Genomic DNA, 12,018 nt, shown 5'->3' on the forward strand with positions numbered 1-12,018 from the left:
GAGCAACCGGCGCTAGGGGGCCTCCCGCTCCGAGCATCCTCCGCCGGGAGGGGAGCGTGCGGGCGTGCTGGGCTCCGCTCGCCTGGCCCCACCGCCCCGAGTTGTCGGGGTGTCTTCAGCGGGGGCCCTGTCCGGAGGGACGGTCTTGCCCTTCATGGCGTCCTCTGGAAAGGGTGTCTCGGTTGCGACCTTTTTAAAAACACCTCGTTCCTCTTCTCTCTCTGATCGCCATGGCCCCGACTCTCCCTGGGACCTTCCCAGAGGAGCTCCTCCCTCCGCCGGGTCTCCTTCCTTCTCGCCGTCGCCTCTCTCTCCCTCCCCGCTTCCCCGGGAGGGTCCACTTGTACGTTAGGGGGCTTCCGCGGAGTCCGCGGCTCCTCCGCGGTGCCGGCTCTGGCCGCCAGAGGGCGCCGTCGGGGGCGGCGCAGTGCCGCCGAGGCCGCTCCTCTCCAGACCGAGCCTCGCCCGCTCCGCTCGCGCCGCCGGAAGTGGGAGGTGCGGTGCGCGGGCCGGCGCTCGACCCCTCCCCCGAGGCTCGGCCGCCCCCTCCCCCCGCTCCGCCCGCTCAGGTGCGTCCCGTCCCTCCCCCACTGCCTCCCGGGGGCGCGGCGCGGGAGGTGTGTGCTGGGCGGGCGCGCGGGGAGGGGGCTGCGACGCCGGGGGCCAGGGCAGGGGCGGAGGGGGGTCGTCGAGGCGGGGGGCGTGGAGGGGGCCCGTGCGGACGGGGCAGGGGTCCCGGCCTAGGAACGGGACGGCGCCGGCGACGCGGTGGGGCGGGGGTGGGGGGCGCGATAGAGGGGGATGGGGGGGGCCCGGCCGGAGGAGGCGGCGGACTTAGCGGTCCCCGGTTGAGGCGGCCGTGGCCGCCCGGCTCTGCTTCCCCCATTGTCCCCTTCGCGGCCGTGCCCCGTTCCCCCCCCCCCCCCCCCCCCCGAGCACCCGTCGCTCCCGGCGTCGCCACCTCGCTGGCGGTCGCCCCAGGGATTCCCTTGACACGTTCGACTTCTTACCCCGCGCCGCAGCCTGCAGCCCGACGTACCTGGCCCGCTCCCCTTTGGGCTGTAGCGGCAGAGTCGCACGTAGAACCCATGCCCTGGGCACCGAGGACCCCCGACCCTGGGCTCTGTCGGGGCAGGATGTTTGCACCCAAGGGAGCAGTAATGGCGATTGGGGCCCATTTCCTCCTAGGAGCTTTGTATAATGGGGGAAACTGAGGCACAGCGGATCGCCGGCCTGTGACTGAAGTGTTGACAGCGCCCAGTCTCCATCCTTGCCCATGCTTGAAGGTTCCGGGCGGAGATGGGGCGGTGTAAATACCTGTGATGCTATTAAAATAAAAACAAGAATTTAAACTAACACTTCCACCCCCCCCCAATTTTTTTCCCCCTTTGTCTTCACCGTAGAGGGCTGTGAGTTTGTCCTGCTACACAAAGGATGACCTCCTGATCCAGGAAAGGCCTCCATCCCCATCCCCTGACTTGGATTACCCTGTTTCTCAGCCTCTCTGTTTCTTGGAGGAGTACCCAAGATTCCTGTACTCTTTTGCATTCCTGTAGTAACTCTGAAGAGTCTGTATTTTTCTCCATCAGTGGCTCTCAAACATTTCCCGTGTGTGGGGAGCACACTGACGCTAGAAGATGCTCTGATTGCCCAACATCGCATTGCTCTTTTCTCACACATGAGCACCTCCAAACAACTTTACTTAAATGAACAGAGGATGATTGTAATGATTTAAAATGTATGCTGTGGTTGATTATTAGGCCCCAAATGCATTCTTTGTAAATAATACTAGGTAAAGAAGGCATGTGGACCGTTTGGACGATTCTCACACACTGTAGTCTGTTTTAAATGACTGCATCTCTGCCAAAAGTGGGAAAGCTTTGCACAGACTCCTAGAGATTTATATAAAGCTGGTGATTTTTGAGGATCCGTGTCCACTGGGGCCTCTTGTGCCCAGAGGCTCTTTTAATACCCTGCTACAGAAAAACTCTTAGTATTTTCTCTTGGGACCCAGCTTTTTCTTTGTGTTTCTTTCCTGGAACAACTCTGGTATGGACCTTCCAACAGGGAAAGATAGGCTCGTTTTAAAAATTGGAAACATGCAGCCTGTAATTTGTTTCTGAATGTACAGAGCATGATGGCGGCGGCGTCTGAGGTAGCTGGTGTGGTGTCCAGTGCCCCCAATCCTCCAGAATCCTCCTCTAGTTTATGTGCTTCCAAATCAGACGAAGGTCTCCCAGATGGTCTAAGGTAACGTATGCATCCTTGACTGGGAAGATTTCATTCGGGCGAAGGGCTTTTGTGGGATGGCTTCTTACGGAAACGGAGTGGAGTTTTCCTCTTTTTGGCTCTAATGGCCCTGGGCCAGAGTAAGCTTTTTAAAGGTGGAGACTGTCTGATCCCTGTGTGTATTTATGGTACCTAACAGAGCATCTGGCACTCAGCAGGCATGCTAAGTGTGTCAGTGGAATACAGGGGGTGAAACTCTTCTGAAAATGCTAGTATTTCCTCACCCTTTACTGTATGTTCAATTAATTGTATATTTATAACATAATATCTGTGTCTATATCTGCATATTATGCCTGTATATTTACGTTATGATTACATATATTATAATGATATTATATATCATTATATATCATTATATTGTGTATATATATATCATGATATTATATATCATTATATATCATAGAGATACGGATGTGTACACGTATATATGTGTAAAGCACGTGTATATTCGTACATACCCACAGATATACGTGTATCTGTATTATCTACAGATAGCTTTGTTCCTATGGCTTCCTGCTTCACGTAGATATTTTGCCTCCTGTCTACACTCTTGAGGGCTGAATTACGGTTTCCCAGCTTTGCATCGTACAGTCCTTAATGCATAGTTATGTACAGTGTTGTGCTAAGTCAACTCTATATTCCTCCTCAACTCTTTTCTAGAGCACCTGGGACCCGATATAATAGATCATACTGTACCAACAGTTGAATATGTATTAACACATTTAATCCTCATAACAGCCCTAGGAGGGAGGTGCTAATGTTATTCCCATTTACAGGTGAGGAGATTGAGACACACGTGCCTCAGGGTTGCCGAGCTACACTGGAGTCAGGGTTTGAACCCAGGCTTGTCTGACTCGGTAGCACCTCATAAATACCGGTTTAAATTAGAGATTTGTTGGCTAATGGGTAATGGGGGAAAATGTTGAGTAAGCCTAACCATAATCCTGGATCTTCATTTTATAAGTAGAATCATCCACATACTCCTAGGAATAGTGATGGCACCTAGGGTTGATTGAATATGTACTGTGCCAAGCCCTGTACTAAATACTTCAGATGCCCGATTTCACGTCATCCTCCCAATAACCCTATTAGGTGGGTTATGTTTCAGTTTGACGAATGAGGTGAAGTAACTTAATGAGAGTCAGACAACTGGTAAATAGCGGAGCAGGATTTGCACCCGGGGACTGCACTGTATACGCCCAAATTAATAGTCTAAGTGTTTCCCCCACTTCCCCAGGTAACTCTCAGGAAGGAGTCAGCTAGAGGTCTTCATGAAGGTTTTCGTACCCCAAAGGCACTGTTGGTTCTTTTATTTTGAACAACATGTGTTGTTGAGGACAGGAAGGCACCGTCACCTAAAGCCTCAGTCAGTGCTGGCTTGGGGTACTTAAGGACATCAGTTGACACAATCTGTTTTTTTTTTTTTTTTTTGCTTTTTTTTTTAAAAAGGGGGCAAAGAAATTTCACACAGATGCAGTCATTATTCCTGGGTGGCAGGTTCACTGTTGTGAATGTTAGATGTCACTGTAAATCGGTTTTAAAGATCTCCTCAGAAAAAGCAATACGTAACTGGCCATGACAAACGACAGAACGGCTTTCCCAGTGTTTCTCCGTGTGCATGTATTTGTCCGGGATAAAGGTCCCACTGACAGCTTCAGTTTTGGATTTGGTGTCTGTACCTCATACAACCTCAAGTGAGGATCCTGTGTTCTGGGAAACTGTCGAGGAACCCGAAAGGTGGTTCTGGCCAAAGATCTGTGTGAGGGATTTGAATGAAAATTATTTTTATGAAACGTGAGAGTGGAATAAAAACCTTTCTTCTAAATTAATATTTTTTTATTAGAACATGATGTGTAACCAAGTCAGTACAGCTCACTTAATGAAAAACTCTTAATGAGTAGTAGGCTGTTTGAGTGACATTCCCCAAAAGTATTCAAATTGGGCCTCACAAATCTGAGGCTCTTCAGGGTCATTTATTATGTTTAGTTACGGTCACCCGACAGGAAATGTCTGTTTCCAGCACCCAGCTTCTAACCATCAGGCTCCACTCCCCGCATATGGGTCAAAATCGCTGGGCAAAGACCAAGTTCCACGTCATTCTGATAATTTGAGGGGCTTATGTAGTCTGGTTTTGTTCTTCTAGTCGTTACGTTAAAGATATTATGTCTTTAATCTTCCTTAAGATTGGGTGAAGAGTGAAACTTTTTATCTTGTGTTTTTGATAGCCCCAAAGACCCTGCACAGAAGCACAAGAACTCGCCTCTGTCGAGTGTAAGTAGCCAAACGATAACCAAGGAGAATAACAGAAATGTCCATTTGGAACACCCAGAGCAGAATCCTGGTTCATCAGCAGGTGACACTTCAGCAGCGCACCGGGCGGTTTTAGGAGAAAACTTGCTAGCCACAGCCCTTTGTCTTTCTGGCGGTGGGTCTCAGTCTGATTTGAAGGACGTGGCCGACACAGCAGGAGAGGAGGGGGACACATGCCTCCGGGAGAACCTCCATCCTGTCACTCGGTCTCTTAAGGCAGGGGGCCATACAAAGCAGCTTGCCTCCGGGAATTGTTCTGAAGAGAAATCCCCACCAGCCTCCATCCTAAAGGAAGGTAGCAGGGACACAGGCTTGGATTTCCGACCTGTGGTGCCTCCAGCAAATGGGGTTGAAGGAGTCAGAGTGGATGAGGATGATCAGGATAGCTCTGCCCTGAAGCTTTCTCAGAACATTGCTGTACAGGTCAAGTATCAAGTTTCTACTACTAACATGGAATTTGGGCTATTGATGTATTTCTATATTTATCGAGGGTAGGAGACGTTTTTCTTCGTAGGTGGTGGAGAACTACTCTGTCCCGTTTTTTTATTGGCGACTATCGTACGATTTTCGTGCGGTGCTGTGTGATGTCATCCTTCTGGTGTTCAATAAATAATAAAGCCAGGAGCCAGGGTCCTATCGTGGCGCCGAGAAACTTTATGACCTACGTATAATCTCTTTCACCGACTAATGGATGAGTGTAGGTCATTAGCATTCATATTTCCCATCTTTGTCCTTGCAGGAGGAATCCTTGTTAATTCTCTGACCTACCTCTTAAGAAGCATAGTGGATCCTGCCTCCTAGTGCTTGGCGTGCTTTGTTATAGGAGGAAAGATGGGCACAGTAGGCAGTAGGGGGAGAAATTCTTATTTCATACTTGAGGCTGTCTCTCTGTCAGCTCTTGGGTCTCATTCAGGTTCTTTTGTGGGATAAATGTTCCATGCAGTATACATGCCAGCTCCTATTTGCCAGACCTAGAGTTCTTCCCTTGTTAAGAAGCCACTAAGGGAAAACAAAATTTAGCTGCTTAGTTACTTGTCACAGATTTCTAGGTAAAATTACTAAAGAGCAGTTCTGCCTTTTAAAACGTCTCTGAACAATCCTGAATATAATTGTTTCTTTCTTTGTAGACTGACTTTAAGACGGCCGATTCAGAGGTAAACACGGATCAAGATATTGAAAAGAATCTGGTGAGTACTTAAACTGTCACAGTGAATATACAAGATCATTCACTCAGACTATCTAGAGTCATACCATCTCAGCTGGAAAAGGTGCAGGAATCTCCTTTTCAAATCCCTAACAGATGGTCAGCTAACTTCTTTCTACTTGATCACTCCCAGAGATGGGAAGCTTACTACTCGTAAAGCAACCTATTGTATTTGACAAAGAGCTCTTATTGTTGCATCTTGTTCTGAGGTGAGGATTGCACCTGTCATACTTAGAGTGCTCTCCTGAGCTGTGTAGACTAAATCCAAATCTTCCTTTACTTGTTGGCCCTGCGTATCCTTGAAGTTTGTTTATCCCTCTTCCTCTTACTCCTCAAGGATGAATCTTTCCAGAAAAAAACATTCCCAGACGTTTTTAACATTCTTCTTTTCTTCATCGAATATATTTTCCAGCCTTCCCTTGCCCTGGTGACTTTTCCACCTGGACACGTTCCATCTTATCAATGTTGCTTTGAAAATGTGATCCTGAGAACTAAATACAATAATCCAAGTACAGAATAATGAAGTCGCAACACAGTGGGGTTCTCCTTCTGTCTATCCTGCTAGACACTATTTCTCAAGTCTCCCTTGGCTAACTGTGGCAGTCTGCTCAGCATTTTGAGCTTTCAGCCAGACTCCCATCAGGTCTTTTTCTGGTGTACCGTTGAGTCGTATCTTCCCTTTTATTCCTAGTAATTGGTTTTTAAAACCTAGAAAGCTGCACATTTATCTTTGTTAAAATGGTCTCTGATCTATCTCTGGTATTTTGTGGTAGAAACTTCCACCCTCAAGAGTATGGATACCAGGGGCGCCTGGGTGGCTCAGTGAGTTAAGCCTCTGCCTTTGGCTCAGGGCACAGTCTCAGGGTCCTGGGATCGAGCCCTGCGTTGGGCTCTCTGCTCAGCCGGGAGCCTGCTTCCCCCCTCTCTCTCTGCCTGCCTCTCTGCCTGCCTCCCTGCCTACTTGTGATCTCTCTCTCTGTCAAATAAATAAATAAAATCTTAAGATTTTTTAAAAAAATTATTTGCCAGATAGAGAGAGAGTACGCACAAGCAGGCAGAGAGGCAGGCAGAGGCAGCAAGAGAAGCAAACTCCCTGCCGAGCAAGGAGCCCAATGTGGGACTTGATCCCAGGACCCTGGAATCAAGACCTGAGCCGAAGGCAGCTGCTTAACCAACTGAGCCACCCAGGTGCCCCTAAATAAATAAAATCTTAAAAAAAAAAAAAAAAAGAATATGGATATCAAAGTGTGTATTTTTCAAGAGGAAGGATGATGCTGGGAAAGGTACCCTAGCATCAGGAAAGGTTTTTAGAGTAATATGTGTTAACTGAGTGGAAAAAAAAAAGGAGAAAGTGCTTATAGCAACCAGATAAGAAAGTAGGTATTTGTTCAAGTTGAAGAAATTGAGGGGCAGATGGAAGGAAGGAAGTTATGGGAGTATATTAGCAAGATGAAGTGAATAAAGTTTTTTAAATACAGGGTAGCAACTTGGAGTTACTCCTAACAGTAGGTAAAAAGATCCTAGAGATAAGCGAGCTGGTGGAGATGTGCTGGGTGAAAACCAAGCCAGAAGAGAAGTTCCAGGGAAGGGGGCGGGGTGGGGATTCACCTTTTCTTGAATACTTACTCTAAGCACTTCACATAGAGTATTTATTTTGTCCCCACCGTTGTATGGTGGGGTTCTGATGACTATAGCAATCCAAGGGGCAACTAAGTTATAAATAAGTTTTAGCATCAGTCTGAAGCAGGAATGGAAACTACCAAGTGATTGGGCCAGAAGAGGCACAGGGTTATGTTTTGTGTGGCTGTTTTCTTTTGGGTAGCGGGGTGGCCTACATGCCTTTATTTTGTTTTATTTTATATTATTTTATTTTTTCCAAATTTTCCTTTAAATTCTAGTTAGTTAACATACACTTGGGCCCACATGCTTTTAACAAGTCAGTGGAACTAGGCAGGTGTTAAGCTTGGTAGCAATGCAAGAAATCTGGCTCCTGTTTTGTTTCCTTTTTTTGTGCATTTATGGTAATTTCCCACTGGCTGCATTTGAAATTATAACTTCTGGTTCTAGGAACTGATTAGACACTGATTAAACCAAGTAACTTTGGCTTGTTAAGATGAAATGATAATGGATGAAGTAGTTTACTCTATAGCCTTTCAGTTATGTTTTTGTATGTACTAACAGTGTGTACCTTGAGACTTCTTTCCACGAGACTGGTGGTTTTTTCCCCTGGCCCCTGTTGCTCTAAAGAAGCATTGTGGGCGGAGAAGGTACCACAAGGAAATAAAGGGAAAGAGCTGTGCTGAAGAAAGAAAATATTCCTCTTACCTACTAGTTGCATTTATTGGTTCTTAATCTTTTGCTTGGTTTAAAGTCCTCCTTTGGAATCTTTTGAAAACTTAATTCTCCTCTCAGAAAAATTTATCCTCCCCACCACATTCCCCTATTTCAAAGAGTTTAGAGACCCTTGAGGGCGATCCATAGATCCCAGGTTCAGAATCCCTATAAAGACGTGAGCCTGAGGGTGCTGGGTGGCTCAGTGGTTTAAGCCTCTGCCTTCGGCTCAGGTCATGATCCCAGGGTGCTGGGATCGAGCCCCAAATCGGGCTCTCTGCTCAGCAGGGAGCCTGCTTCCCTTCCCCCTCTCTCTCTCTGCCTGCCTCTCTGCCTACTTGTGATCTCTGTCTGTCAAATAAATAAATAAAATCTTAAAAAAAAAAAAAAAGACATGAGACTGGAGAGTCTCTGGGAGCCCTAATCACATTTCAGCACCTGGACTAAGGACTAGTTTATTGCAGAGCTAAAATCCCTTTTTTTTAAAAGATTTATTTATCTATTTTAGATAGGGAGCACAAGGAGGAGGGGCAGAGTGAGAGGGAGAGAGAATCCCAAGCAGGCTCTGTGCTGAGAACAGAGCCCTATATAGGGCTGGATCTCACAACCCTGAGACCGTGACCTGAGCTGAAACCAAGAGTCGGACACTTAACCGACTACATTACCCAGGTGCTCCGCTAAAGTCCTATCTTGAAACTTTGTTTTTATTATCATAATGTAATAAGTTTTCCTTTGTTCGCCTCTAAAACCTGTTTTTTCTTTGAAAATAGTTAATCTTTTAATGAATAAGTTCAGTTGAATGCTCTTTGTTTAAATTTGACATGGGCTGCCTTATACTAAGTGTGTTTTAAATTGACCGTCTCTTAGCATCCCTTTGAAACATAACTATCACTTTTCTTGATTTACGGATATGGGGAGGCAGAGCTGAACTGTGATCCTCAGAAACCTTTCTTCTACTCTTGTGCTCATGTATGAGAGCTTGCTGATTTGTCCAGTCTGAATATCAGGTTCCCCAGACCTCTTTAGTGGATCTGTCCATTTTCAGCGCTAATGGCCAGTAAGGAATCCTCTTTTCTGGATGCAGTTTTGAATAGGTGATCTGTTTTTTGTATTTTTGTTTTTACCTACTCATTTCTTCTTGTTCTGATAAAATGCTTCCTTCTTCTTATTCCCTAGAGCAGTGATTGGCAAATTTTTTCTGTAAAAGGTCAGAGGGTAAATGTCTTAGGCTTTGGGGCTCTGTGGGTTCTGTTGCAACCATTCCATTCATTGTAGGATAAAAGCAGCCCATAATCCATTGGGAATGTCTATTTTCCTATAAAATTTATTTATAGGGGCACTGGGTAGCTCAGTTGGTTGAGCTTCCAACTCTTGATTTTGGCTCTGGTCATGATCTCAGGGTTGTGGGATCCGAGCTTAGCACGGAGTCTGCTTTTCTTCCTCTCCCTTGGCCCCTCCACCTGCTTGTGCACGCAAGTTCGCGCGCTCTCTCTTCCCCCCTCTCCCTGAAATGAATAAATAAATCTTAAGAAAAAAATTCAGACAATGGCCGGATTTGGCCCACAGGCCATTCCTTGCCACCCCCTTCCCCCGAGCCGTGCTGTGCAACAGGGTTTCCTGTAGTGATGGAAATGTCTTCTATCTGTGTTATCCAGTGTGGTAGCCATTTATTCTTGGGACTAAGTACTGAGTACTTGGAAATGTGGCTAGGTGACTGAGGGGCTGTATTTTAAAATGTTCTTACTTTAATTAATTGAAGTTTATATAGCTACTCATGGCTAGTAGTTAGAATATTGGACCCTGCAGCTTAGAGCTCTGCACAGTGCCTCGAACAGGCAGCTGGTGTTTTTTGCAGTTAAACTTGGGAATTAAACTTTTCTTCTCTCGTTACACATAGGACAAAATGATGACAGAGAGAACACTGTTGAAGGAGCGTTACCAGGAGGTCCTGGACAAGCAGAGGCAAGTGGAGAATCAGCTCCAAGTGCAATTAAAGCAGCTCCAGCAAAGGAGAGAAGAAGAAATGAAGAATCACCAGGTACCCTGCTTATGTTAAATCTCAATAAGTATGGCTACACTCCCTAATCAGGCTGTAATTTTGTTTCTGAATTGGTGGAAGAGCAATGTTTATCTTTTTAATGGTTGTGTTAGAATTTTAAGGATAAAAGGAAGCTTTGAGGGTATCTTGTTCAAAATCTCAGTTTTTTGTTTTGATTTTATTTATTTGACAGAGAGAGCGTGCATGTCCTTGAGCCATTGGAGGGGCATAGGGAGAGAATCTCAGGCAGACTCCCCATTGAGCGCAGAGCCCAACGAGACACTTGATCCTACGACTCTGAGGTCGTGACCAGAGCTGAAACCAAGAGTTGGACACTCAGCTGACTGAGCCACCCAGGAGCCCCCAAACTCTCACTTCTATTTTAGTTTAGAGACAAAAGTTAATTAATATATTTTGTTGACATATGTTACCTGGAAAACCATGTAATTAGACTCTTATGTTATATTAAAAAACATAATTCTAGGGGCACCTGGTAACTCAGTTGTAAGCGCCTGCCTTCAGCTCAGGTCCATGATCTCAGAGTCCTGGGATGGAGCCCCACGTTAGGCTCCCTGCTCAGCGGGAAGCCTGCTTCTCCCTCTCCACCTCCCCCTGCTTGTGTTCCCTCTCTCACTGTGTCTATCTGTCAAATAAATAAATAAAATCCTAAAAAAAAACCCAAAATATAATTCTAATAGATTTTAAAAATCTACTTATGAAAACTGGAAAAAGTGTAAATTAGAAGGAAATTTAGGAGAATGTTTATAAAACCTTGGCTTGCAAGAGGTCACTTTAAGCCAGGTAAAAAACCCAGAAGCCATAGAAAAATGAATTGATTTAATTATGTATACTTTAAAACTTCTGATATGGCAGATGATACAAAAAACATCAGAAGATCAGAGGTAGATTGGGAAAGTATTTGTAGTACATCTGATAAAGGGTTTAATATCCATATCTGTGTTCTGAGTCTCCTACAAGTTCATGGTAGAAGTCAAGTACTCTAGAAAAAACTCAGGAAGGGTTATTGTATAGTTTCCTGTTTTTCCTATAACAAATTACCATCAATTTGCCACCTGAACACAACACAAATTTATTATCTCACAGTCCTATAGGTCAGAAGTCCAACAAGTCACTGGGCTAGCATCCAAGTATTGGCAGGGTTGCATCACTTTCTGGGGACTCTGGGGGAGAATACCTCTCCCTACATTTCCAGCTTCTAGAGGCTGCTTGTATTCCTTGACTTGTGGACCCCTTCTCCATCTTCAGGTTCAGCAAATTTGCATGCCTGACCACTCCTTCCTAGTCACAACTTCCTCAGATCACAATTGAGAAAGGTTCTCCACCTTGAAAGACCTGTGTGATTATATTATGCCCACCCAGATGATCCAGGACTATCTCCCTGCATCTGGGTCTTTACCTTAGTCAGATCTGCACAGTCCCTTTTCCCGTGGAAAGAAACATAGTCACAGGTCCCAGGGATTAGGTTAGATTAGAACATGGACATATTTTGGGGGAAGGTGTTATTATTTTGCCTACAACAGTTATTAATGGTGGGGCATCTTGGTGGCCTAGCCAGTCAAGCATCTGCCTTCAGCTCAGGTCAAGATCTCAGGATCCTGGGATCAAGCCCTGAGTTCGGCTCTCTGCTCATGCGCTTGTGCGCACTCTCTCTCTCAAATACATAAATAAAATCTTTAAAAACAATTATAAATGGTAGTATACAGAAGAAGAAAAGCAAGTGGATAATATATAAAAAGCTCAGCCTCAGCCTCACTGGAATTCATTCATTCATTCATTTAGCAAATATTTTCAGAGTTCCTGATCCAGTCTCTGCAAATTTAGCAGT

At 45.6% G+C, this 12,018-nt stretch overlaps 1 protein-coding gene across 3 annotated transcripts in view; it reads left to right on the forward strand.

The window, feature by feature from the left end:
• Positions 1–44: 44 nt before the first annotated feature.
• RNF214 (ring finger protein 214) overlaps positions 45–12,018 on the forward strand; it is a 44,255-nt gene continuing 32,281 nt past the window's right edge. The window contains exons 1-5 of one of the 3 annotated variants that reach the window (XM_047747368.1): positions 45–617; positions 2,132–2,250; positions 4,515–5,022; positions 5,727–5,786; positions 10,032–10,172. In XM_047747368.1, coding sequence (XP_047603324.1) covers positions 231–617; positions 2,132–2,250; positions 4,515–5,022; positions 5,727–5,786; positions 10,032–10,172 — 1,215 coding nt within the window. In that variant the 5' untranslated portion in view covers positions 45–230. The remainder of the gene's footprint in view (positions 618–2,131; positions 2,251–4,514; positions 5,023–5,726; positions 5,787–10,031; positions 10,173–12,018) is intronic. The other 2 variants (XM_047747370.1, XM_047747369.1) reach the window with 2 other exon arrangements.

Source organism: Lutra lutra, chromosome 10 (assembly GCF_902655055.1).
Source record: "Lutra lutra chromosome 10, mLutLut1.2, whole genome shotgun sequence".
NCBI lineage: Eukaryota > Metazoa > Chordata > Mammalia > Carnivora > Mustelidae > Lutra > Lutra lutra.